Below are 26477 nucleotides of genomic sequence, written 5' to 3' on the forward strand. Positions count from 1 at the left end.
TTTGAGAGGTCGGGGTGACTGGAAGGCACCAGAGGTGATTGGAAGAGCCACTGCGCTTGGACAGGGGAAACCGGGGTAGAATGACACATCCCATTGGAAGCACTGGAACACAACTTTATTCCCACATGTTAGACCCGCTCCCCGCGTCGGTCTGGGCGACCGTCCTGCTCCTCAGAAGTCCCTAAGCCGAGCCGCCGCTTCCTTCGTCCCATAGTCATTTGATCCAACACCTGTTATTGAAGACTTAGGACGAAAGACTCCAATTTCTTATGTTGAGCGCCCTCCAGTGGGCGCCAGGCGTGTGCGGCGCGGGGCCTACAGCAGTGGACAGACAGGCCGGTCCTTGCCTTCGAGGGGCCGACAGTCCGGGACAAGAGACAGGCATTTAGGAAGGACTGGCGCAGTCACTTAAACACAGCCGTGGTGAGCCGCACAAGAGGGGCACGCGGCGGTCTGAGGGGAATGGCGAGGCTCACCTGATCTGGAGCCCAGGGAGGGCGAGGGTGGAGCAGGCAGAGGGAACAGAGCACTGGGCCCCGGGGAGGGCGAGGGTGGAGCAGGCAGAGGGAACAGAGCACTGGGCCCCGGGGAGGGCGAGGGTGGAGCAGGCAGAGGGAACAGAGCACTGGGCCCCGGGGAGGGCGAGGGTGGAGCAGGCAGAGGGAACAGAGCACTGGGCCCCGGGGAGGGCGGGAGGCCAGTGAAGGAAAGGAAAGGCATAGCCGTCGATGTGAGGGCACTGAGAAGAGGGCCAGAGGGCACTAGGTGGGGTGGAGAGGTAAGCAGTTGATCCAGCGCGGGAGAGGCGGAGGCCAAGGCAAGAAGAGTGGATTTGATCTCTAGAACACGGGTTCTCCAAGTGTGGTTCCTGCCCCAGAGGTCCCTGAGACTATTTCCAGGGGTATGCGAGGTCAAGACTATTTTCATAACAATACTAAGATGTTATTTACCTATTTCACCATCATTCTCTAAAACATGTACATGGGAGTTTTCCAGAAGTTCGTGTGTATTGACATTGCCTTCACAGTTAATGAAATGTGTGCTTGTGGTGCTTGTGTATTCTTGTGTTTTAGTTTTTCTCAGTTTTAAGTTCTAATACAATAAATATAGTTATAACTCATATGAGCAAATGCTCTTTAGAGTCCTTGATGATTTTTAAGAGGTCCTGAGACCAAAAATTTTGAGAACCACTGCCCTAGAGCTCCAAGAAAGTGAATGCCATAAATTTGTGTTTTTTACAAAAGCATTCCAGGGGGCGGGCCAGTGGCCAAGTGGTTGAGTTTGCCTGCTCCGTTTCAGCAGCCCAGGGTTCTGCCAGTTCGGATCCTTTTTTTTTTTTTTAATTTTTTTTTTTGAGGAAGATTAGCTCTGAGCTAACTACTGCCAATCTTTCTCTTTTTGCTGAGGAAGACTGGCCCTGAGCTAACATCTGTGCTCATCTTCCTCTACTTTAATGTGGGACACCTGCCACAGCATGGCTTGCCAAGCAGTGTCATGTCCGCACCCGGGATCCGAATCAGTGAACCCCGGGCCGCTGAGAAGTGGAACATGCGCACTTAACCGCTGCACCACCGGGCCAGCCCCAGTTCAGATCCTGAGCGCAGACCTGGCACTGCTCCTCAAGCCATGCTGAGGCGGCATCCCACACAGCAGAACTAGAAGGACCTACAACTGGAATATACAACTATGTACTGGGGGGCTTTGGGGAGAAGAAGAAAAAGAAAAAAAAGCATTCCAGCCACGCAATGGAAGGAGATTGGAGGGAGCAGGAGCAGACGATGGCACAGTATTTGGGAGAGCTACTACAGTAGCTCAGACCAGAGATGATGGTGGCTTCCCCAGGATGGTGGTGAGGGCTCTCACTGGGCTTTCTGGAAGAGAAGTAAAAAAAGAGGTGAGGAATTCTGGGTTTTATAAAGCAGGGTGAAGTTCTCATGGTCAGTCCAGAGATAAATGAACCATCATGGGCACAGAGAGTGGGAGAAGAATGGGGCTCACATTTCCTGTGTGTTTTCTGCCTGGCTTTTGGGGCTTGCCTGGTGACTTGGTTAAGTTCACAGGCTCAGTGTCTGCGGCTGGGGGTTGGCAGGTTCAGATCCTGGGTGCAGACCTAGCACCGACTGTCAAGCCATCCTGTGGTGGCGTCCCACATAAAATAGAAGACTGGCACAGATGTTAGCTCAGCGACAATCTTCCTCAAGCAAAAAGAGGAAGATTGGCAACAAATGTTAGTTCAGGGCCAATCTTCCTCACAAAAAATAAACACCTGGTTTTGAAGACTTAGAATGGAATAAAAGACTATAATTTCTTATATTGATTATATGTGAAATGATAATATTTTTGATATAGTAGATGAAATAAAGTGTATTATTAAAATTAATTTTATCTGTTTCTTTTTACATTTTTAGATTTAAATTCACATATGTGGCTTGCATTATATTTCTGTGGGACACCACTGCCTAAGTAATTTTTTTTATCCCTGCACCCAAAGCAGCTGAGGTGTTGGTGAAGTAAAGTTCAAGGGCTCCTACAGTTACAATGGTAGTGGCAGGACTTAACCCAGGTCTGTGTGAATTCCAAGTCCGGGTTCTGCCCACTGATGCCAGCAGCCTCCCTCCGTGGGTGAGAAGTTGGGAGGAGGGGATCAAATGAGATGGGAAAGGGAAGGGAAGGTGGAGCGCTGTTACCTTCTCCTCTGAATCCTTGGAAGTGGACCAGTAGGCAGCTGTGGAGAGAGAATGAGAAGGGATGTTATGTTATTGAGAAGGGATGTTATGTTATATGGTAGGGCAGAGGGGTGAGGGTTAGGCTTCTGGGAGCAGGCAGGGAGTGTCGGCCAGTCAGTAGAGGGTCCCTGTCGGGGTGGGGCTCACACTCACCGGCCCAGCACAGCACCTTGATGAGGCCAAGGAGGAGAAAGGCAGACAGGAAGAGGCCTATGCCGTCCTCCAAGGAGGGCCGGGAGAGACCTGGCAGGCAGAAGGAGCGACGAGGGTGAGTTTCATAGTATCTCCCCCATCGCCCGCCCCCGGCGTCTCGATCCTCCTGGCTCTTACCCGCCACCTCCAGGGTGACCTCGGCGCTGCGTCCCAAGGCGGGCAGGCTGGTGTGGTGGACACGACAGGCATAGCGCGCCCCATGCTGCTCGGCGGTGACCGGGGGCGGCTGCAGGTGCCCAGAGAGGCTGACAGAGCCATCCGAGTGGTGGCGCAGGGCCGAGAGCCAAGTCTGTCCCTTGGCTTTCTGAAAACCGCCCTCTGGGCCGCCCCGGAGCTCCCATTCCACCTCCAGGCCTTCCGGGGGGTAGAAGTGGGACACGAGGCAGAGCAACTCCGGAGGTGCCTCCCCGGGGGCAGCCCATACAACAGGTGCTGGCATCAGGGACACCTTGGGGGGCTCTGGGGAGAGAGCAGGAAAGGAGCAAGGGGGGAATCAAACCACATTGTCCTTTCTCAGAGACTCTCAGTTTGCCCTCTGGCTTCCCCCAAACTGAGGGACGTTTGGATATTTTCTTCCAGGACGCAGAAACCACTGACTCCCCACTGGTGCTTCACAGGAATCCCCATGCCAAAGCCCCCATTCTCAGGGACCCCTATTCCCTCAGATTCGGAAACCTTCATCCCAAAGACCCTCTGATTCCCAGGGACCCCAATCTATCTCCCCACACTCTTCACCATCCCTCCCCCATCATGGTGGCCCCATAATCCCAGTGCCTACCCTCTACCAGTGGGAACCCCTGTTCCCCAACTCACTCTGCACAGCGAGCTCCAGGGTAACCTGCCCTTGCAGGTATGGCAGGTGTACGGTGGCCAGATAGGTGCCCTCCTGGAAGGGCTGCACAGCCGGTAGCCAGAGGGTCCCATTTCCAGTCCATGGACCCCACGGCTCGTCATCATCCCAAGCAGCAAACACCACTGCCCCATCTTGGGCAGCTGGCATTTGCGCAGCTAGCCCAGGAGTTGCAGCGAGGACCAGGTGCCCCTTACCCAGGTGCTGGCGTCGCCACTCCAGCCCAAAGGGAGGGGGACCTGGGGCCAGAGATGTAGCGGCCACAGGGGTGGGGGGCACGTAGGCAAAGCTCAAGTCCAGCAGAGCATCTTCTCCCAGTCGGATTCGAGGGCTGGGAGTGTGGGTGAAGACAGTCAGCATAGCTGGGGAAAATGGGGAGAGAGACGAAGGAGTGGGAGGGGCATGAGGGAGAGAAAGAAGGAGAAAAAAATAGAGAAATGGAGTTATCGGAAGGACTCAACTCCCCACCCCTCAGAGGACACCTCCTTTTCTGATACTCACCGTCTCCTGGCCCTCCTTGCAAACCCCCTTTGCTCTGGGACTAGGTGGGACCCAATGTGGCTGAGAGTGAGCAGAGAGGTCTAGAGATGAAGGGGACAGTGAGTGGGCGTGGCCCTTGAAGGCTGCTCTGAACACATAGACCCCTGGAGCTCTGGGGACAGGGGGATCCAGGTGCAGTTCTGACACAACCTGAACCAGTCTAGTCTCCATGCACCACTCTTTTTTTTTTTTAAATGATTTTTTTTGAAGAGTGGCCCTGAGTTACATCTGTTGCCAATCCTCCTCTTTTTTTTTTCCTCCCCAAAGCCCCACAGCATGGCTTGATGAGAGGTGTGTAGGTCCATGCCCAGGATCCGAACTGGCGAACCCCAGCCCACTGAAGCAGAGCACAAGAACTTAACCACTTGCCACGGGCTGGCCCCCACCATGCAGCACTCTTGAAGAGCCAAGACTTTCTTTGTTTGCTGGTGAAGACAGTGGTGACTCATGCCGGTCAATCCTATGGTGCTGCACAGAGTACTTACTGACTCTGGAAGGTTCTGGCTCTAGCCTAAACCTGAACACAGGCCTCTATGCTCTACTGAGGCAGTGTAAGCTGGTTAAGTGCCTGGAGCCTGGCTGCCCTGGTTAATCCCCAGCTGCAGCTGTTTATATGGCCTTGGGCCAGTTACTTTGCTTTTCCATGGCTCAGCTTCCTAATCTCCTAAATAGGGATAATAATGATGATACAGTACCTAAGTTGTAGTGAGGGTTAAATCATTTAATACCTCTTGCTACCGAGATTTATTCAGTTCCTGAATCTGGATAACAAAGGTACTTATATATGAAAGGTGCTTAGAACGGTGCCCAGGACACAGTAAATCTACAAAGTGTTTGCTGTGATTACACTTAACTGTCTGCCAGACAAATTTAACATGCCGCAACTCAATAGCATCTCTGCAACAACCCCCCACCCCCATACCCATCTTCCCTGCCTTGATGAATGATCACCACCAGCCCCACCCCCGGACACTAAAGGCAAACACTTGGGAGTCACTCAGACTCCTTCGTCTAGTTCATTCATTCAACTAATATTTATTGAGCACCTAGTATACTCAACGTAGAAGACAAAGTGGTAAACAAGAGAGGTAGTCCCTGCCCTCAAAATGCTTACAGTCTAATAAGGGAGACAGATGAGCAAATTGCCAAATATAATGTGCTATGTGCTGTCCCCACTGGGTCCTAATTCTATCTGCCAAATACATCTCACATCTGTTTCCAACTCGAGTTCTCATCAACATACATTTGGATAATTACAACAGTTTCCCCTCTGGTCTCCCCATCCTCGTCTCTCTCTCTCCTTCAATTCGTCCTCCACACTGTGGCCAAACAGTGTGGCTACAAGTCTGATCTGGTCACTTGCCTGCTTAAATATCCCAGCTACCCAGGAAGCCAGCAACTAAAGGCACAGGCTGGAGCGAGATGGACCAGGTTCCATTCCTAGCCCTGGTTCTTACAAGCTGTGGGTACTTGGGCAAGTTACCTCATTGCTCTGCGTCTCAGAGTTCTTCATCTGTGACCTGGGGATAATATCAGTACCTAGTTCCTATGGTTGTTGAAAGGAGTAAATGGGACTGTGCCTATTAAGTGCTTAGAACAGAAAATGCTCGATAAATGTTAGCTATAACTATTTTCACTACTATCATCATCATCATCACAGACTTGCTGCATATCTTGGGAAAATCATTTAATCTGTATTTTCCCCACTACTCCAATGATCTGACCCTTGCCTACCTTTTGTAAGAATCAAGTAAAACAACAGGCTTTTGGCACACACACACACAAAAACTCCTGATGGTTCACTATCAGCTGTAAAGCCCAGTTTTCAGGGCATTTGATAATCCAGCCCCCAACCCACCTTTCCAGACTTCTCTTGCACCCTAAGAACCAGCCCCATAGAATCCCTTTCTTGTAACCAGTAGAAACTCTAATCATTGGGCATTTCTTTGCTTTGGTCATAAGATTCCTTTGAGTTTACAAAGTCCCTCCCCATTTTCTCCCAAACATCTAAATACTCCTTGTCCAGCAAGTTACTTCCTCCTAGAAATGTCTGGGTCCTCCAGGTAGAAGTAATCGTTTTTTCTCTTGTGATTATCTTTATGTAATTTTAAATCCTAGCTTCTGAGGCCTACAAGGCTAAACTTCTCTCAACCTCATGGGATTGCTTTCATTCAAGGCAATTTCATTTAGTTTATCAAAATCCAGAAACATACCTTTGACTTGGCAAAAGCAACCCATAGGATTAACACACAAAACCTAAAGGTTTTACAATTTAACCCTTAAGCTAACAGTGCTTAATATTAATGGGCTATTGAAGCAATTTTACACCTAGATCCCACAAACTGGACTCTGTAAAAATACCAATGTAAATACAACAGGGCCAGAACAGGGAGGAAATCTCTACCTATTTTTGCTGCTTGTATTATATAAGTTTTTACTTTTCTGTTAAAAAAGTGAAAGGTAACAACTATTATAAAATATTACCGAAAAAAAATTAAACCCGAATCTAATCAAGCCTCTAGATCTAACTACCCATTTGTAGGAAATATGGAGGAAAAAGGAACGTGGGAAATGACACAAGGAGGAAACAATTGGCCAAATACAGAATATGGGAAATTCTACAGAACAAATGACCAATCAATGGCGAAAGGGAAGGGGGCAATTATAAAATAAAAGAGACTTAAGAGACAAAACGGTTATGTACTTCCCACCCCGACTTCGCCCCCAATTCATATGTTAAAAACTTAAACCCCAATGTGACGATATTTGGAGATAGGGGCTGTGAGGAGGTGATAAAGATTAAATGAGGTCATGAGGTGGAGCCCTAATCTGATAGAGCTTTGCCCTTATAAGAAGAAGAAGAAACAGGAGAGCTCTCTCTCTCTCCTCCAGGTGAGGACACAGCCAGAAGGCAGCCATCTGCAACCAGAAGGGGAGGGTTCTTCCCAGACACCAACCCTGCCAACACCTTGATCTTGGACTACCAGCCTCCAGGGCTCTGAGAAAATGAATTCCTGTTGTTTGAGCCGCTAGTCTATGATATTTTGTTATGGCAGCCCGAGCAGATACAGCAACCAAATAGAATATTTGAACCTGTTTTTGATCCTGATTTGAGCAAATCAATCGTGAAATAACATCATTGAGGCAATTGGGAAAATTCTAATATAGGCTAGGAATTAAATGATATTAAGAATTATTTTTTGTTAGGTATGAGGACGGTATTGTGGTTGTATTTTTTTTACGGTCCTTATTTAACAGAGATTGAAGTACTTATGAATAAAAGAATATGATGCCTGGGATATACTCTAAAACACTTCAGTAAAGAAAAGAAGGTGGGGAGGAGGGTAGATGAAACAATTTGGTGAAATGTAATAACTATACAAGTGGGTGATGGGTGTATGGGTGTTCATTATACGATTCTCTCCACTTTTGTGTATCTTTGAAATTTTCCATAACAAAGTTTTAAAGGAATGATGAGAATTAAATATCACACACAAAGTATGTTAACAAAGTATCTTTGTCAACAAACAATTGAATGTATTTGATAATTCATTTGATAAGAAATAATATATAAACCTATATTAGCAAAGTTATCAATGATCTGTGGCCCCAGAAAGACGCCATTTTTAATTTTACATTAAAACAACAACTTTTATTTTCATCAGTCCCTAGTCAAGCAGAAATGCTTGAAAAGGAAGCCTGAGCACAGCGCTTAGTTTTTTACCCCCCACCCCTGCCATCTGTGAGACACAGATAATCTCCCCCGGGCACTCCCATGGCTTCCTATCTTCACTTCTTTCAAGGCCCAAGTCGCTCCCTAATCTACATTACAATAACCCATGACAAATCTGCCTAGAGCCTTCGTGACAGCAGAATCTACATCTAATCACCCTTGTGACCCTTAAAAGTGCCCAGGGCCACGGAGAGATTCTCATTTAATTCTCCTGGAGTGGGACTCAGGTTTTAGCATATTTTACAAACTTCAAGAGGATTCGTGTTTGCAGCCTGGACTGAGAACTACCGGGCCTTAATTTATTCTGGGTGCTAATAAATATTTATTGAATCGGTGAATAAATTAACAAAGTGTCTCCCTTGATAGTCACAACAACGGAAAGATGGGAAACAGCATCTACATTTTACATTTAGTAAAACAGAGTCAGAGAGAAAAGGACATTCTCACCCCAGCCCCACCCCCGGTGACGCCAGCAGCCCGGGAAATACCTCTTCCCGCTGGAGAGAGCCACCGTCCCCACAAGGAGCAGTTTGCCTCTGCCCCTCCCCACGGTGGGGTCTGGGGACTAAAAATGAGGCATAGAGAGAGGAGAAGGCTGCAGAGTGGGTGCTGAGTCCGTTTCCCTGGTCCTGTGGGTGATTCTCTCTCAGAGAGGAGGGTGGCGGGAGGTGCTCCCGAAGGGAGGGTGCAGGGCTTGGCTGGAATTGAGCTGCCGGTCAGGCTGTGTCCTTTGCATAAAATCGCACAAGACTGAGGGAAGCCGAAGACTCTACTCACATCCTACCCACCCTCCGCGGCGAGAAGGGAGAGCTCTTAGATAGCCCGGTCGTATCTTCCCCAGTTCTTGCTTTTTCCGCCCATTCCCTCTCTGCGCCCCAGCCCAGCAAAGTGCCTGACCCCTGGGCCTCACACTGCGTTGCACGATGCAATAAGCGGTCCTTGCAGTGAGAACCATCAAGTCTCCCGCCGTGTCTCTTCCCCCCGCTCCAGCCCACCACTTGGTGACCACAGAGTCAGCGCATCCCCACGCGCCGTAGGAAAGGGGCTGTCAGAGGAAGTGAACGCGCTTGAGCGCAAGAGCCTTTCCTTTGCTGACCGCCGCAGCGCGGGACCGGCCGGGTGGGGCTCGAAGGCAGGTTTTCGAAACAGGGTGAACCACAAAGGTGGGGGTGTCTAGCAACATACAGATCTGGGAGGAGAGGAGAAAAAAGTTCCTGCTTCTGAGCCCCTCCCCACGCCGTCGCCGGACTAGTTTCTTAAGGTCTGGAGTCAGGAAACCCCGCCTCTCTCCAAAGCCCCGCCCTTCCTACACAAAGCCCCGCCCCCAAAAGCAGGGTTTTGTTTTTTTTGGTGGTTTGGGGGTTTTTTACTGGGCAGGAGCTAGAAGAAGCGGTAAAGATAGATTTTTTAATTCCAGCCGAACTGCCTCGCTTTACAATAAGAAAACAGATCCGATGTGGGAAATGACTCGCTCAAGTCCAAATAGCGAGTCACCAGCTAATCTGGACTCTTAGAATTTACCCATTCACTCCACCTCCCCTCCCTAGCTACCTGTTGCCATGGTGATGAGAGCGGGCTCCGGCTGAGGCTCGGACTGTGGTCTCAGGAGGCCGGAGAGGCTGAGGACCTGGCTGGATATGCTGACCATGAGCCAAGTCCCGTCCAGGGCCCGCGGGCAGCTCTGCTCCGGCGTCAAGCCGCTGGCCCAATTCACCGAGGCGGGAAGCAGGACATAGCGGCTCATCTCGCAGTGCGGCGCGGGGGCGCCTGGGGGGTACCGCCTGAAGGCAGTCTGGAGAGCACCCGCGGGGTCTGCGAGAGAAGGGAGTTGCAGCTGTAGAGTCACCGCCAGGAAAGGGATTTTCAAATGCACAGACTACCCGGTAGCGCGAAATTTGAAGATAACGAGACTCATTCTACAGAGGGGGAAACTGAGGCCCGAGGTCACTGCGCGACCTAAAGAGGACGGGGTTTCGGTGCAGGCGACAGAGTTGGGAGCGAGTCCGGGATGACTCACCATGCACTTTGAGGTAGAGCTGGGGGTCGAGGTCTGGCCGTGGAGGTGGTCCCCCCGGGCCCTGGCGCAGCAGCAGTGCCGCGGGTTTCTTGGCCAGGCGGCCCCCGCCCGCATCCTCCACGAACCAGCACTCTATCACCGCAGGTCCCGCCGAGACGGCGGTCGCCAAGCCTGGGGGGAACAGCCGCGCGAGTGAGGGCGCGGCCAAGATGTCAGACGACCCGACCTCACCCCCCGCCCCCTCCCCGGCGTCAGGCATGTGGCGGGGTTACCTCCCTCCGCTCCCCCGCCCCCCACCCCCGGTTCCTGGGCAAAGCGTCGCGGCGTTTGCTCACCCAAAACCACAGCGAGGAGAAAGGACAGGAGCTTCATGGCGCCGCGATCTCCTCAGTCCCGTAGCCTGCTCTTCCCCTTTCACTTTCTCTTTACTCTAAAGGCCAGCGGGAGGGGCGGAGGCAATCGCCGCTCTGGTTAGGTGAGGGCGCGTGTGGGGGCAGGTGTTTCCCCTATGAGCCGAGTAGGGATCCCGGAACATCCTCTTCAGTTCAGGTCTGGGAACCCCAGCCCCGCCCTGCCCTCCTGGACCACCCAGCACCGCCCAGTCCCAGAGCCCTCCCCAATCATAGGCCGGCCCTCCCCTCCACCCCGCGCCCCAGTCGTCTCCCCCCAGAATTCACTTGGCGGAGAACCACTACCCCGCCTTCCCCCACCCGTGCTAGGTCCTCAGCAAACACATACGGGTTGTCGGGAAGCCAAGTGAAATGACCAATAAATATTTTAATGACCGTTTAAAAAAAATAAGATTTAAAATAAAAACCTTGTACTACAATTTACTCCCTCCTTGTCTCCACTCCCTCCCCAGTGAGAATCTAGTTGGGAGATCCCAAGGTGGAGGGGACGGATTAGGGTAGAAACAAGGGGCACATCCTTTGGGGACTGGGGTGGGCTCTAGGACAAGGGTGGGGCTCAAAGGCCTGGTCCCCACAACGATACAAACACAGACTTTAGGTACAGACTATAACCACCTGACTCTTGACCCTGTGACTCCAGGATGCTCAGCAGGCCCCCTCTCCCACCACCCACCCACCCACCGTATGCGCCCTACTCTGGAGCTGGGGCTTCAGTGTACCCTTCTGAGGGAAAGAGAGGGCTTAGTTCCGGGGATACTTTGGGGAGGAGGGGCTGAGGAGTGGAATGGGTGGCCGATGGTGCAACGTGGTTCCCCCTTGCAGAATATATACAAGTCCATAGAGATAAGGAAGACAGCGTGGTGAGAGATCACCTGGGGGCCACAGCGCCCCCTGGCTCATGATCCCTATTCCCTCTTCCCCGAAAGCTACCCGCAAGCAGCCTGCTGGGTCAGTTTGCTCCTCCGCCCCCACTGAAGCCCATCTCTACCTTGTGGACGCTGGGTGGGGACCAGACCCGTCGGTTGGACGGGGGCGTGGCCCCACTGGCCTCGTCGCCGCTGGCCCCGCCCACCCCGGGGGACTCTCTTTTGGGCGGCAAGGCTGGTCCCGAGGGCCCCCCGGGTCCAGGTCCGGCCCCGCCCCCACCCAGGCGGTGCCTGCGCTCACAGTGTCCCCGGTGGCGCATGAAGCTATCTCGCCACATGAACTTCTTGGCGCAGACGCCGCACTCGTAGGGCTTGAGGCCGGTGTGTGTCTTCATGTGCTCGGTCAGATGGTGCTTCATCTTGAACTTCTTGTTGCACACGGGGCAGTCAAAGGGCCGCAGGTTGAGGTGCATGTTCACATGCCGATCGCGCATGCTCTTGTGGGAGAAGGCCTTCCCGCAGTGGCACAGAAAGATCTTATTCCCATCCCCGCTGCCCGTCCCTCCAGTGGTCCCACCAGCGCCACTTGGCACGCCCAGGCCTCCTGCCGACGTACCCCCCAGGGTCACTGCCCCGTGTTCAGCTTGGTTCCCTGGTGGCTGGCCTGGAGCCTGTGAGGAGGAGGAGGATGAAGACGATGGGAAGACTAGGATCTGGTTGCCCTGCATGTCGAGGGGAAGCAGGGGCCTCGGAGGGTGGGAAGGGGCATAGGAGGAAGGGGTTGGCCCCCCTGAATCATCAAGCCCTGCCCCAGGACCCCCACCCTCATAGGGGCCAAAGTCATTGGAGGACTCACAGAAATTGACCTGCTCCTCTCCCTTTTCCGGAGGCTCAGTCAGGGTCCGGACATCACTTATGCTAAGGGTAGCCTCAGGTCCTCCCCTTGCTGGAACCCCAGAGCCACCCCCCATCTCTTCATCTTCATCATCCTCACAGGTCAACACCAAGTCTTCCTCCTCCTCATCCTCTTCCAGTTCTGGGTCTTGGGGAACCAGGGGCGCTGGTGCTGGGCAGTTTCCCCCTCGCTTCACATATACCCAGTGTTTCTGTGGCATGATGCTGGGGGGTGCGTACGTGGGCCGCCGGAGCCCAGCCCCAGGGACCACTGCACCCCTCCCATCCCCACCGTCATCACAAAGCTCATCTGCCTCCAGTAGCAGCTTCCCAGAAGTAGCAGCCCCGCTGCCAACCGCAGGGGCTGGGAATACAGGGCCACCTCCTCGACGCTCCCCGCTGCCCACTGCAGAAGCTGCAAATGCCTCTTGGGAGGAAGATGAGAAATCAGTAGACTCCCGGGGACTGAAATAGTTGCTGCTGCTGGGGGACTGATTCTCACTGGCCCGACTGGAGGCATGGGAGCGCATGGAGCCCATGGTGGCAGGGGCCATGGTGCCCCCACTCCCTGACGGGACCCCAGCACCAGGGACAGTGACTGAGGTGGCTGCCGCAGTGGTGATGGTGGCGGTGGCGGCCGAGGCCCGGCCTTCGCGGAGGAGTTCAGTGCACTTATCCACGATGTGCCACATTTGGAGCACAGATCCCACTGTGAGGAAGTTGACAATGTCAGCAGCAGCCATGCTGAGGCGGCCAGTGTAAGCCGAAGCCAAGACAGTCTCAAAAGCGCCTGGGTCCATGACACTGGGCAGCGAGATGGAGGTCATGCCCTTGAGTAGGACCTGGTCGTGGAAGTAAGGGGAGGAGGCAGCCAGGACAGCACGATGAGCCCTGAACTCTCGTCCCTGCACCCGGATGGACACATCACAGAGCTGGCCCTGCAGCCGCTGCTGATTGAGGGACTCGAGGAGGGCACTGGTCACCTCGGGGAAGGATACGTGGACCACTGCCGCTGCAGGCAGGGGCAGTGGGGGCGGGGCCAGCGATAGAGGCAGGGGGAGCGCTGTGCCGCTGGGAGACAGAGGAGATGGCTCCATGGTGTGGAGGGAGGGGGTACCCCCCCAGCCACAGGAACAAGGAAGAAGGAGGGCGGCCGGGGGGGTCTCTGGGAAGAAAAAAAGAGAAGAATGATAATATCTCACAATGACATAGCTCTTTACAGTTTGAAAACACGTCACACCCGCTATCTGAGTAACTCTCCACAACACTGTGAGGTAGGTAGTCCTCTCAACCCCATTTGACAGATGAGGAAACTGAGGCTCAAAAAGATTAAGAGATTATCCGAGGTCACACAGCCAGTAAGTGGTAACGCCCATAAACTCAGGCGTACTGACTCCAAATCCAGTGTTCTTTCCTTGGAGGTTAGAAACATAAGGTGCTCTTGTGGAGTGGGATACCTCCCCTTGGAATTTCCCACTTCCCTGAGCCCGACTTTCCAAAATTTACCTTTTTAGTGTTTTCCACCCTTTTTTTAGGAGGAGGACAGGTCTGCTCCTATACTGAAACCCATCCCTCTCTTCATTTCCCCTTAGGCCATACACCCCCCACCCCCTCCCCCCGCTCTTTCGCGGGCCACGCCCCTTTGCCCCCCCTCTTATCCCTGGCCCCGCCCCTTTCAAGACCCGCCCCGTGATCCCTTCGGCCCCGCCCCTTTCAAGACCCGCCTCCGCGGCCCCTTCGGCTCCGCCCCTTGCCTACCCCCGCCCACACCGGACCCCGCCCCCCTCTGCTCCGCCCCAAGCGCTACTTTGACCTCCTCTCCCACCCGGAAGGCGACCCCCAACCCCGCGCGTCCCCGCTTACCGGGCCGCGCGCCCCCGGGCCCCCCCGCCCCTCACTTGGCGGCCAGAGCCGCAGCCTCGGCCCCTCCCGCCGCCATCTTGCGCCGACTCCCTCCGCCCTCCGCCTCCGCTCCGCCTCCCGCCCCTCCGGCTTTAAAGGCACAGGCGAGCACCCCGCCCGTGCCGCTGGGCAATACTCGGCCGACTCGGCCGCTTCTCCTTTAAAGAACTGTCGCCTCATTCCCCCTTAAAGGTACCAGGTCCTTTCCGCCGCTAAGGACTCAGGATTTGGTTCGGCCGAAGCACTCATTCCCCTTTAATTCTGTAAGCCTGCCTCTTCCCATCGGCGATGGGTCAGGGCCATCGCTGCCTAGGCTCCGCCCCTGAGCTGTGGCCATTAGAGGGTTTGCGGGAGCTAATCGCCCTGGTCTCCCAGCTTGACAGTCCCCCTGAAATCCCGCCCCCTTCCTCCGGGCCCGGATTGGCCAAATAACCTTGAATCTGCCCCTGATTGGCTTTTTTACTCCTACCGCTCCAAGTGAGAAAGTAAGGCGCGTTCAAGAGGCTGAAGCACATTTTTTAATGCCTGGGAGAGGACAAGGGGAAATCCCGAGAGCGAGGCTACTCCCAGAGAGGCGTGCTAAGGCCAGGCTAGAAGGACAGGTCCAGGGCTACCCGGGGGCGGGCTAACCCCGAGCCAGAGAGCAGGTGGTGCCAATCGGTGAGAGCAGAAGAATAAGGAAAAGACAGAGATACAATAAGAAAAGAACTTTATTGTTTATTAATGTTTCTGTGTAAAACTTAAGCTTTTTTTTTTTTTTAAAAGAAACCACCAAAAGGGGATTAGCTCAGTTCATCCTTTCCTCAGTCATCTGCTTCCCACCATCCTCCAAATACTCTCCCCAAAACGTTTTGGAGGCAGGGAGCAGGGGGAGGCAGCTAATCAGAGTCTGAGAGCACGATGATCTCCTCTGGATCGCACTGTGTGGCCACACTCATCTGCAGGGGAGTGAGAGACAAAGAGTCAGAGAGGTCTGGAATAGAGGGAGAGAAGGATTTATCAGAGATTAAAAAGTGGGGTGGGAAAAAAAAAAGAGAGAGAGGGTGTGGCGGGTCAAATATTCAGACAGAGCGCCTGCAACTGTGAAAGAGAATGAAGTCAGGAAAACAGCTTCCCCTCCTTACCTTGTAAGTACCAGGCTGGGAGGGTTGTGATTGTGGGGTTTGGGACAACCGGGCTGGAGATGGGCTACAGAGGGAGCTGGTCACCAGGCCATGGCTAGGAGAGTCCACCCTCGTGGAGGAATCAGCAACTGGGGCCATGGAAGCCAAGGGGGAAGGTGGGCTGGGCAGGGCACAGATCTTCTTGTCATTCTTCTCGTGCACTGCCCTTTGCCTTTCCACATAGCTAGGGACAGAAACATAAAAGTGTGGGGCTACAGGAGGGGCCTGAGGCCGGAGGGGGAGTGTCCAGTCTCTGCCCACAGGCTCAGTTCCACAACAGGCTCAGAAAACCCCCACAGTCCCTCCTTGGCTTCCCTCTTCCTCCTCTTTGTCGTTACCTGTTTTCTAATGGCCCTGCTCCTGTTTGCTTCTCCTTCCGAGATTTCTTGCAGGGAGGACTGGAATCTCCCCGGGTGTGAGGAGAGACACCTCCATTGAAGGAAGTAGAGGTGACCATGGCTGCTCCATTCTCCAAAACAGTGGTGAGCGGGTCCTTTGATTGCTTCCTGGAAGAGGAAACGTCCCTCTCCTCGGGGGAAGGGTTGGTATCCAGGGGCAAGGCTTCAATCTCTAGCTCAAAGAGCTGAGACACAGGGCTCTCCTCGTCCAGGGGCAACTCCTCCAGGCGTTCTCCATTGCTTTCAGCATCTATGCTGGAGGGGGCCAGGGGTTCTTCTGACAGTGACGATGGTGACCCTCTGAGTTCTTTGTTTTGCTCTTCCCCTGAAGACCTGTTGATGCCTTTGCTAGGTTCCAGGTTCTTTTCAGTGGAGATCTGTGGTGGGGACATGGGGCTCTTGTCTCCATCCTTACCTGGAAAAGAAGAAAAGAGGGGAGAGGGAGCATGAGAACTAGGAGAAAGAATACTACTGAGAGGACACTAGGACTAAGAGGAGGATGGGCGGGGTCTCAAACAGGTGGCTCACGCCCACCCAGAGTTGAGGGAAGTGACATATGAGGAGCCTGTTGTCTTGACATACCTTCTTCCTCCTCCTCCTCTTCATCGTCCTGACCTTCCTGCATCTGTTCCAGATCCTCCTCTTCTTCGGAATCTGTGGCCTCCTCGTCGTCGTCCTCCTCCTCGTCGTCGTCCTCCTCCTCGTCTTCCTCCTCCTCCTCTTCTTCCTCTTCCTCATCACTTTCCTCATCTTCTTCATCATCTGTCTCAACCTTGGAGGTGGTAGGGCACTCCTGGGATGCCATTCCACTAGGGCCCTGGGAGACAAAGGAGTTTCTCTAAGGACTCCCTTGCCCCAGAGGGTCTGGTTCTTGCGTTCCTTCTGCACACTCCCCCGTCAGTCACCCTGGACTCCCTGCTGGCCAGTGCAGGGGAAGGACAAGGTTTCTCTGAAGGGTGTATCCCTTCCATACCTCACCAGAATCCAAGGAGGCTTTGGGGGAGTCTGCAGGGTGGGAAGAGGTGGCCTGGGGGAGCCGGGCTCTTCTCTTCTGTCTCTCGCCCTCCTCACTCTTGTCTTGCATCACTGCATATTTGGAGATGACCTCGTCCAGCCGGCTCATAGCCAAGCTCCGGTTTTCCCGTAGGCGCCGGGCTAGAGTGGGATCTGACAGTGCAGGGTCAGTGCCTACGTGGGAAGATATACAGTCAGAGTACTCAGCCAAAATCGTAGAAGGAACTAGAGAGAGGCCCCCTCCAGCACATACCTGCCATATAAGGGCTACTGACGGGTATCTCACTAATCCCTACCTGGCCTATAGTCATCGGTGAGGTGACAGCCAAAGTTGTAGATGAGATCGAGGTGGCGTCGCTCCTGTAACCTGATGCCCACATCTCGGAAGGCATCCTGAGCCATGAGCTGGAGCTGCTGTCGGGGGAGGCCAAGGCTGTGCCGAGCAGCTGCCTTCTCCACGGCCCGCAGCACATCTCCATAGTCAGGGAAGGTATCAGGCCCTGGCTTGTTGATGAGCCGCTCGATGCGCCTGTTAACCTCTGGGTAGCGGGTGCCCCGGTAGGGGATGCGCTGCTCTATGACCCGGCCCGTCAGTGAAGAGCAGTCTTTCAACTCACACAGCCGCCCAAAGAGGCGGATCAGCTTCCGCTTCAACCTCGCCTCCTGCAGGTACGTGGAGTCGGGGTCGTCCAATTCTGAGAGATCCAGCTCCTTTTCCTGCAGCCGCCGGATTTCTGCCACATAGAGCGCTAGCAGCTGCTCCAAACGCTGGATCTGCCGCCGGGAACCACGGGTCCTTGGGGCCTCAGTGGCAGCCGTCTCAGCATTTGTGGAGTCCAAGGAGGGGTCTGTGGGAGGGCTATTCCCAGAGGGCTCACTAGAGGTGGTGGCAGCCGGGGCCAGGTTCACCTTCTTCTTGGCTGAGTGGGCCTTGAGAACAGTGCAGAGCTCATTAATGTAGACATAGAGCTTAGCTGGCCGGCTCCGGGCCCGGGACAGCACCCGAGAGAGGATGTTGCAGAACTCCGCTGAGGCCAGAAACAGAGAGTGGGCCCGCTGCTGCCGGTTATAGAGGAATGGGACCACCTCAGGGTGGTCTGCCGTCTGCGTCTTACACAGTTCAAGGAACTAGAGGGTTCAGGGGAAGAAGGGAGGGGGAAAGAGACAAGGGAGGGAGTTGAGAGAAAGAAGGTTAGTGGGGAAGAACGGACAGGAGAGCCAGTCAGCCATCCCCCTCCCTGGGGTACAAGAAGAATCTTCTCCCCTAAAGCTCACCTCTTCAAACAGCTTCTCATTCTCCAACTTGTAGCATTTCTTGCCGCCCGAACTACTGCTTCCTCTGGCCCTACGGGGCTGAGAGGAGCCAGGGGCTTCTGCCTGGGGTGAGGCCGGATTGGGGGGTGGGTGGGAGGGCCCTGGCTGAGCAGCTGCTTCATCTTCGTCATCATCATCCAGCACGATGATGCTGTTAGCGGTGGCCATGGGGGATCAAATCCCCAGGAGGGAGGAAGTGTTGGGGATTTCGGAATTCCTGCTGGAAGGGGATGGGGCCTCAGAAAGAGCCCCGCCAGCATAGCCCCATCCCTTCATCTCACACATTTTCCAGTCTTCTTGGGTTTCAGTAACACCCAGCCCTGCCCAACAGTGTCCTCACTGCCTATCTTCAGGAAGCATTAGTACCATGTACTTTTCAGCCCTTTACTATGGGAGCCCCAAACCGCCTGAAAACCTTGAGTTCTCACTCCCAGCTCCACCCCTCAAGTCGATATCCGGTCTTTCTGTTGTGTTTTCCCATTATTTCTCATAGTTGGCAAGTTGATTCCTGCCAACCCCTGGACCACCTCCCACACTGCACTCCAGATTTCCCTGACATCCCCTAGCACAGATACCACACCCCCGTCGGCACCACTCACGTGTTTTCCCCCTTTCGCTCTCAGACACGTCAAATTCATACCCTCACCCCATCCTGAAGGATCACCCCAACTCCTAGACTGTCTCTCAGGAGAAGGAGGTTCCCTCCCAAAAACCACTCCCCTTTCTCTTACCTGGATTATCTCCATATTCTACCCTTTGATGGGTCTCCTCAAACCGGGGCGTTAGGTTGGAAATATTTCACCCCAAGTCCCCTCCCTTTCACCCCACCCAAATTTTCCCCATTCTCTCTCTGTGACCTGTAACCGATCGTAAGCACCGCGCTGGGCTCTCCCGATTCCTCTTGGATCCCAACCCTGAGTCCGGCCCCTTCCCCTGGGTGAGCTTCCCGCCAAGTCCCCCTCCCCCAGTTCAGCCCCTCGCCGCCCCACTCCCCTTCAGGGACAGGAAGGAAGGTACCACAGCTTGCCCCTCAGACTCAGCGCCCGGGACTCCCCAGTACCTCTCCCTCGACATTCCCGCCCCTGCCTTCGCTCCCCGCACCGTCCGGCCCCCACCTCAGTAACGGTCTCTCGAGGCGACCCTCGCCGCTGATCTCACAACCTCGCATGGTTCCCTCCGCCTTCCTCCTCCCACCGCAGGCCCTACTCTGGACCGGAAGTCGCAGAGTTTCCGCCTACAGGTACCTGAGCGCGGCCATGTTGTCGTACGGAACACGGTTTCTCCGGCCCCCGTGGCCGGAAGTGACGGTAGGCCCGCCCCCGGGCACCTCCCGTGCCGCCCACCCAGTCTGCAGCTCCCTTCCCCTGACCTGTAGGGGGCGGTTGGTCCTCGCAGGGAGCCCCCACTGTACCTGGGGGGCGCCATCTTGCTGTACGGCGTTGGCTAAGCTGGCACTCGGGCGCTCCGCCAGTGGAGCTCTTTTCTCCCGGTGCTTCTGCGACTCCGCCAATCAGGAACTTCCCGCATCCGGCCCGGCCGCCGGCGAGTCGCGTGCGGGTGGACTGAGCCCCGTTTGCAAGCAGGGGAGGGGAACGGAACAGGACAGCTAAGGATTGGGCCCTCCACGGCTGCGCAGGGGTACACGGAAGGGCAGGAGTTTCTTAAGAGGGAAATATAACCTTTTCCTTCCGCTAGGCTATTAACAAGCCTTCCGGCGCTGCTTTCCTACCTGCCAGGTACCCGTTTCCACGGCTTAACCGACCGTGCCAGGCCCTTGCGTGCTACGGGCTGCGAGCTCCCGTGCCGCTGTCCAGCAGCGACTTCGACGTCCAGATTCCTACATCTCCCAATCGTGAAATCACAACACATGCATACAAATGAGCACAACGCGCTGTACAAGTGTGGTGGTATTATTATTGCTATTGTTGTTGGCGCCTTTTCAAGCTCCTCCACAGAACTAATGACCAACCAAGCCAGTGGGACGTAGGTGGTTCTCTGTCCTTTTCTCGAGGGTGGTCCCCGAGGCGCAGGCGGTGATGACCAGGGGGCTGTACTTTGTCCAGGAGCTCCAGGACCTGAGCCCAGGCGATATGGGGCGAGGGGTTTGAGGAGGATCTGTGCGAATTGCCGCTGTGAGACGAAATGAGGCTCGTAACATACCTCGGGGCCCGTCTCCTCCTCTTCCTCGGGGAGAGCTGAGGGAAGAACGAAGAGAGAAGAAACCCACTTTGACGCCTGCCTCGCCGGCACCCCCACCTCGCCCAGCTTTAGGAAGGCTGGAGGGACTCCTAGAGGCAAGGCTGGGTCCAAAGGTGAGCTTATGGGGAAACAGGAAAGGTTAACACGGTTCCAGTTGCTGAGATTCCCACCTCCTGCATCCTGGCACATTCCATAAGTGGTGGGCATCTTGCCACTTTCTAGGATCCCAGAGGCTCTTACATCCCTAAGCCCTCAGAGTCCCAGAACCTCAAACCCTCCCTTCTATTAAAGAACCCCACACCAGTCGTCTAAGCCTACAGTCTTTAAATTGGGAAACTTGAAAACTCTCTAAAGGGTATTCAGGCTTGGAAGATATAAGGGGTTTAATTTCCAGATCCTCAAATTTCCCAGAATTGGTCTTCCTCAGTAAACTCCAGCAGCAGAAGTTCTTCTTCCCTTTTCCCTTTTACAATAGACTTTCTCCCCCTTAAAAAAAAAAAAAAAGTATAGTTCTCAACCATGAAATCTCCTGGGGATAAATTTACCTTGTCTTAAATAAAGAGAGATGTAGTCTATTTCTTTCATCAAGGCACCATAAACACCACTTCAATTATCTCATTAAAAATGTACTTTTTGGGGGGCTGGCCCCGTGGCCAAGTGGTTGAGTTCGTACGCTCTGCTGCAGGCGGCCCAGTGTTTCGTCGGTTCCAATCCTGGGCGTGGACATGGCACTGCTCATCGAGCCACGCTGAGGCAGCATCCCACATGCCACAACTAGAAGGACCCACAACTAAGAACATACAACTAAGTACCGGGGGGCTTTGGGGAGAAAAAGGAAAAAAATAAAATCTAAAAAAAATGTACTTTTTATTTTTAACAGTTATAGAAATGTGTACAATCTTTATGCTATTTGATCAGTTCTGTTCTCATAATAATTGTAATGATAACCTAGAAGAAATTTTTTTTTAAAACTAGAGTCTTATGGTTGCAAGAAGGAAACATTTTTTTCATTTCAATTAGTATATATATATATATATATACACATATATATATAGGAAAGTGTGATAGATTGGTCAATAAAAGACTTTCAAGATAAAAGCGTAAAATTGTCTGTGGGGAAGTAGAGTGGTAATAGGAGTTCAAGGAGAAAAGTGAATGATGAAAAAAGAAAAAGAATGATTCCCAGTTGTTGAGTTTATTTCTGTATTTTTAAATGGGTGCGGGCCGGCCCCATGGCCGAGTGGTTAAGTTTGCCTACTCCCCTTTGGCGGCGCGGGGTTCGCTGGTTCGGATCCTGGGCACGGACCTACACACTGCTCATCAAGCCATGCTGTGGTGGCATCCCACACAGAAGAACAAGAATGACTTACAATTAGGATACACAACTGTGCATTTGGGGAGTAAAAAAAAAGGAAGATTGGTAACAGATGTTAGTTCAGCACCAATCTTCTTCACCAAACAAGCATACCTTAAAAAAAATAACTAAAAAATAAATAAATAAATGAGTGGTGGTGGGTATCAAGTCACTCTGATATTTCAGTTCTCCTGAACATTCAAAAGGGGGGTTTAATTGTTTTATTTTAAATTACAGATGTTTTCAATATGTCAGAAATTACATCCTTGGAACAACTTTAATTTATGATGAAAACAATTTTTTTAAAGATTTTATTTTTCCTTTTTCTCCCCAAAGCCCCCGGCACTTGGTTGTGTATTTTCAGTTGTGGGTCCTTCTAGTTGCGGCATGTGAAACGCCGCCCCAGCATGGCTCAATGAGCGGTGCCACGTCGGAGCCCAGGATTTGAACCAGTGAACCCCTGGGCCGCCAAAGCAGAGTGTGCAAACTCAACCACTCGGACATCGGCCCAGCCCCGATGATGAAAAATTTTTGACACTTACTTAAAAATACACAAGCACTACAAACTTTTTCAAAATTATTTCCCAGGGTATAGGTGCAGAAATTTTAAGACAGCTGACCTAAGCTCTCCAAGTGTCCCCTCCGCAGCTCCCAACAGTCCCATGTCCTCCCATCTCCCTCTCACCTCTGGCAGGGAAAGAGGATGTTTATAGGAAAGGTGGTCACAATTCCAGCTCCTCCTCCTTCTGAGGTGTTCCCAGGAGCCAGTCCCCAAACTTTGCCCATTGTAGCGGCCACAGCAGCTTGTAAACAGCCTCTAGCATCAGTAGTGTCAGGCTGAGGGCCAGAAAGATAAAGAAGCCCTTGTCCAAGGCCCGACGCAGGGGACCCCTGGGAGGAGAGGGACCCTGAGCAAATGCCAGGAACACATCCTCCTCGTCCACATTGCCCTCCTCCTCTGCCATCCTAACCCACAGTCTGACAGCTGGCTGGATCGGGGAGTCTGGGATAGAAGCCCTTGCTCAGCAATGCCAGGATTAAGGGTCGTGGTGGCAGCAAGTCCTGCGCCTGCTCTGCTTGACCCTAATTCCCCCACGCAAGAGAGAAAAAGGAGAGTAGAGTCTCCGAGCTTTTGGAACAATCCAGTGCAATGTGAATGGTCTGGACTAAATGATTCCCAGTCTGTCCAGCTTTACCATCCTATAAGTCTGTGTTTTGGAAACTGAAGGCCCAACACAGAGACATGCAAACTGGAACTGCCCAAGTCATTCTGGGTCTCTAGGCTCAAGGTTCGAGGTCTGGGGCCCCTACAGATAGAGAATGAGCAACCGGACCTCATATGCTACTGTGAGCCGCTGTCGGTCAAGGATCTAAATCCCCTTCCAGCTTTACAGTGGGTGAGGGGGTGGGGAGCAGCTCTCTTAACCAAGGTGGATGAGGATGAGCCATGGCGCCTGCAGTCCGCGCAGGCGTGGTTCTCCCTGGGGTCTGCAGGCCCAAAAGTTTGGGCACTGGAACCCAGAGAGTTCTCTTTCTAACTTCCGGTCCCTGCAGGGCAAGAGGAAGGTTATAATTGGACCGCAAGAGTCCAGCGGGAGGGTTTTAAAAAGAGAAAGACCGTGATTGGTCAGCAGGGGGAGAGCGTGTGGCTGGGACTTAACTGTTGGGGCATAATAACAAAGAGTGAGGTTTTGCGGCTTGGGGAGGTGGGGCGGGCGTTCTGGTCTGAGAGTTGCTGGCGGGAAATGTCTAGGAGGTTGTCCCTGGGGCAAGGGTTGAAGGCCTTTTCTTGACCCTGTTCCCCAGGCACTGGCCTGAAGGTCTCTGTGAAAATTAATGAAGGGAAACCTCATTTAAAACGGAGTCAGGAGGCCAGAAGGAGGAGCTCCCAACAGTGTCATTCGAGTTCAGTTACAAGAAAGATAATCAATTATAGACCCCGACAGAAAGAAGTCAATAGGAAAGAATCTTCAGTTACAGGAAGAAATGTACATTGCATCCCAAACAGAAATCAATTGCCCAGCAACTCAGCAAGTGAGAAGCTGTCACCGCCCTGAACTCTTGCTTTTCTCCAATGGACCTTCCTTCAAAGCAACCCCTCCCAATTTCCTCCTTTTGCTCTATAAAATAGCTTTCCTCTGCCTTGTTTGTTGGATTTGCCTGTGGTCCGCCACAACATGCACATCCCAAATTGCAATTCTTTGGCTATTTCCGAATAAACGGTTTTGCTGGTAAAATAACTGGTGTTTTTTTTTTTTTTTTTTTTTAAGATTAGCCCTGAGCTAACTTCTGTTGCCAATCTTCCTCTTTTTTTTCTTTTTTCTCCCCAAAGCCCCGGTACATAGTTGTATATCCTAGTTGTAGGTCATTCTAGCTCCTCTATGTGGGACACCACCACAGCATGGCTTGATGAGCTGTGTGTAGGTCTGTGCCCAGGATCCGAACCTGCGAACCCCGGGCTGCTGAAGTAGAGCTCATGAACTTAACCACTCAGCCACAGGCTGGGCCCTGGCTATTTTATTTTTAAGGTTACAGCTGTGAAGGAAATTGAAGCCGATGTGTAGACCTGGGGCCCCAGGATAAATGGTGGTGGTGGTGGGGTACAGTGAAGGAAGTGGCGTGTGTGGTGGGGGGGCCTCATACCTGGAACCTTTAGAGTCTCTTACCTAAACTACACTTTGATCTTAATAGGAATACCTTGTTTACTTGGGAAGACCTTTGTTTACCCCAAAAGGTACAAATGATGTCACAGTTTTGTTTAGAGTCAATTCATATTATCGTTTGCTGCTGTCACAGGGGATTGCATTATGAGTGAAAAAACCTGGATCAGAATCCTAACTAATCACTGCTTAGTTGTGTTAAATTAATTAAACAAGGAGCCCATTAGTCTGAGGTTGCTCTAAGGCCACAGTGACCTACCAAAGCAAACCAAAATCTAAACCTGTAAATGCCTCAACGTTATGGAATCAAAATGCTAAGGACAGCCAATCACAAACAGCCGACTAGGCTTTCAGCTACAGCCGACCAAGCAATTTCCTTTCTCTGCTTCCACACTTTCCCTGTACGGTATAGGGAATATGTCTGAGGAGTGCTGGTAACCATTTCCACTTTGGTGTTGCCCCACTGGAATGGATTTTTGTTCAAATAAACTCTTAAAATTTTTAATATGCCTCAGTTCATCTCTTAGCAGTTATGTGAGTGTGACCCCAAGCAAGTCACCTGAACTTTCTTTAGTTTTTTAGAAAATTGAGAAATCTTCTTGCCTCACAGAATTGTTATGAAGGACAAATGAAATAAAGTGTTTTTTTTTTAAAGATTTTATTTTTCCTTTTTCTCCCCAAAGCCCTCGAGTACAGAGTTGTATACTTTTAGCTGTGGGTCCTTCTAGTTGTGCCATGTGGGATGCCACCACAGCATGGCTTGATGAGCGGTGCCACGTCCACGCCCAGGGTCCAAACCGGCGAAACCCTGGGCCGCCAAAGCGGAGAGTGTGAACTTAACCACTCCGCCACAGATCGGGCCCCATGAAGTATTTTTTTGTAAATTATGAAGTGCTATTGAAACATAACCTATTAATTTCTAATACACTCACTTATGTCTCAGGCAAGTTTGCAATAAGGCTACCTGAACACTTTTATCATCTCTTTACAGTTCCTTCGCCATGGTAGATTCAGCACCAAGATCTTGTGTAGTACGTAAACCCAGCACTTTAATGAATTTAAAAATTTTTTTGAAATAATTTCAAGCTTACAGAAAACATTCAAGAAGAGTATGAATAACTCTGATATCCTTTTCACCTCGATTCCTCATTTGACAACATTTGACTTTATTTGCTCCATCTCTCTCAACCTTGATATGACCATCTGTTATGGGTTGAATTGTGTCCCCCCAAAATTCAAATATTGCAGTCTTAACCCCCAGTACCTCAGAATGTGACCTTACTTGGAAATAGGGTTGTTGCAGATTAATTGGTTAAATCAAGATGAGGTCATCCTGCAGTAGGGTGGACCCCTGATCCAATATGACCGATGTCCTTACGCAAAGGGGAAATTTGGACACAGACCCACATACAATGAGAACGCTATGTAAACATGAAGGCAGAGATAGGGTTGACGTGTCTACAAGCTAAGGAACGCCAAAGAGTGCCAGCAAACCTCCAGAAGCTACCGGGGAGACATGGAATAGACTTCTCTCTCACAGCCCCCAGAGAGAACCAACCCTTCCGACACCTTGATTTCAGACTTTGAGGCTTCAGAACTGTGAGACAACAAACTTCTATCGTTTAAGCCACCTAGTTTGTGGAACTTTGTTACAGCAGCCCCAGCAAACGAACACATCATCTAATCAGGAAATCAACACCACCATCCAATTTATAGGTACCATTCAAACTTCATCTGCTGTCCCATAATGTCTTTGTCCTTTCTGGTCCAGGATGACATGTTGCATTTGGTTGTCACACATCTGCAGTCTCCTTTGATCTGGGAAGTTTCTCTGTCTTTCCCTGTCTTTCTTGAATCACTTTTAAAGAGTACAGTCCTGTTGCTTCTGTAGGATGTCCCTCAAACCTAAATGCATGTAAGGGCAGGAGAGAAATATGTGCCTTTCTCAGTGCATCACATCAGAAGGTGCAAGAGGTGAACCCATCTCACCCCTGGCACTGCCAACTCAGTCTGGCAGCGTTCTCCACCCTGAAGCCACCACTTGTACCTTTGTAATTCCCGAGTCTCTGGTGTGTCATCACGTCTCCACCTCTCTGCCTCAGTGTCCACTGATGACCACCATCAGGATAGCCACCATGATGATGTTTAGTAAATGATTTTTTATTGTCATTTCTTCTTCAGTTTTCAGTCAACAATCTACTATAAAAGAGGGCATTCCTTTCCC

The 26477-nt window shown here is 52.2% G+C and overlaps 4 protein-coding genes and 1 long non-coding RNA gene across 8 annotated transcripts; 1 reads left to right on the forward strand and 4 right to left on the reverse strand.

Annotated features, from left to right (window-relative positions):
* Nucleotides 1-93: 93 nt before the first annotated feature.
* Nucleotides 94-10825, reverse strand: TAPBP (TAP binding protein). Its single transcript, XM_001493422.6, has 8 exons — nt 10415-10825; nt 10080-10250; nt 9614-9874; nt 3753-4151; nt 3057-3398; nt 2880-2969; nt 2688-2725; nt 94-1871 (listed from the first exon to the last, which is right to left on the reverse strand). Exons 1-8 carry the CDS (start codon nt 10449-10451, stop codon nt 1860-1862), a joined length of 1350 nt encoding a protein of 449 aa, XP_001493472.3. The 5' UTR covers nt 10452-10825; the 3' UTR covers nt 94-1859.
* Nucleotides 10826-10836: 11 nt separating this feature from the next.
* Nucleotides 10837-14220, reverse strand: ZBTB22 (zinc finger and BTB domain containing 22). 2 transcript variants are annotated; one of them, XM_023624025.2, is made up of 2 exons: nt 14113-14220; nt 10837-13414 (listed from the first exon to the last, which is right to left on the reverse strand). In XM_023624025.2, the coding sequence occupies exon 2, from the start codon at nt 13344-13346 to the stop codon at nt 11439-11441; it is 1908 nt and encodes a 635-aa protein (XP_023479793.1). In that variant the 5' UTR covers nt 13347-13414; nt 14113-14220; the 3' UTR covers nt 10837-11438.
* Nucleotides 14221-14843: 623 nt separating this feature from the next.
* DAXX (death domain associated protein) lies at nt 14844-19591 on the reverse strand. Of its 3 annotated transcripts, none has more exons than XM_023624712.2 (8): nt 19452-19591; nt 18002-18260; nt 17023-17854; nt 16686-16900; nt 16295-16529; nt 15653-16127; nt 15276-15498; nt 14844-15089 (listed from the first exon to the last, which is right to left on the reverse strand). In XM_023624712.2, exons 2-8 carry the CDS (start codon nt 18206-18208, stop codon nt 15030-15032), a joined length of 2247 nt encoding a protein of 748 aa, XP_023480480.1. In that variant the 5' UTR covers nt 18209-18260; nt 19452-19591; the 3' UTR covers nt 14844-15029. The 3 variants fall into 3 exon arrangements, with proteins under 3 accessions (XP_023480480.1, XP_023480477.1, XP_023480478.1); XM_023624709.2 differs by lacking the exon at nt 19452-19591 and adding an exon at nt 19156-19294; XM_023624710.2 differs by lacking the exon at nt 19452-19591 and adding an exon at nt 19156-19291 and having other exon boundaries at nt 18002-18257.
* LOC111769306 (uncharacterized) lies at nt 19239-21337 on the forward strand. The gene is made up of 3 exons (XR_002802210.2): nt 19239-19347; nt 19777-20352; nt 20925-21337. It is a non-coding gene; the product is annotated as an uncharacterized lncRNA (long non-coding RNA).
* SMIM40 (small integral membrane protein 40) lies at nt 20106-23136 on the reverse strand. Its single transcript, XM_070245412.1, has 2 exons — nt 22279-23136; nt 20106-20235 (listed from the first exon to the last, which is right to left on the reverse strand). The coding sequence occupies exon 1, from the start codon at nt 22556-22558 to the stop codon at nt 22316-22318; it is 243 nt and encodes an 80-aa protein (XP_070101513.1). The 5' UTR covers nt 22559-23136; the 3' UTR covers nt 20106-20235; nt 22279-22315.
* Between the last annotated feature and the right edge of the window lie 3341 nt (nt 23137-26477).

Source organism: Equus caballus, chromosome 20 (genome assembly GCF_041296265.1).
Source record: "Equus caballus isolate H_3958 breed thoroughbred chromosome 20, TB-T2T, whole genome shotgun sequence".
NCBI lineage: Eukaryota > Metazoa > Chordata > Mammalia > Perissodactyla > Equidae > Equus > Equus caballus.

Excerpts from the sequence above, each read along its gene's own strand:
- DAXX (XM_023624712.2), bottom strand. The coding sequence starts at position 18,208 with ATGGCCACCGCTAACAGCATCATCGTGCTGGATGATGATGACGAAGAT. Across the intron at positions 15,499-15,652 it reads GCAGGGCCATTAGAAAACAG|CTATGTGGAAAGGCAAAGGG; the intron begins GTAACGACAAAG and ends TTCTGTCCCTAG. Across the intron at positions 15,090-15,275 it reads CCCAGCCTGGTACTTACAAG|ATGAGTGTGGCCACACAGTG; the intron begins GTAAGGAGGGGA and ends ACTCCCCTGCAG.
- SMIM40 (XM_070245412.1), bottom strand. The coding sequence starts at position 22,558 with ATGGCAGAGGAGGAGGGCAATGTGGACGAGGAGGATGTGTTCCTGGCA.
- TAPBP (XM_001493422.6), bottom strand. The coding sequence starts at position 10,451 with ATGAAGCTCCTGTCCTTTCTCCTCGCTGTGGTTTTGG. Across the intron at positions 10,251-10,414 it reads TCTCCTCGCTGTGGTTTTGG|GCTTGGCGACCGCCGTCTCG; the intron begins GTGAGCAAACGC and ends TGTTCCCCCCAG. Across the intron at positions 9,875-10,079 it reads GCTCTACCTCAAAGTGCATG|ACCCCGCGGGTGCTCTCCAG; the intron begins GTGAGTCATCCC and ends CTTCTCTCGCAG.
- ZBTB22 (XM_023624025.2), bottom strand. The coding sequence starts at position 13,346 with ATGGAGCCATCTCCTCTGTCTCCCAGCGGCACAGCGCTCCCCCTGCCT.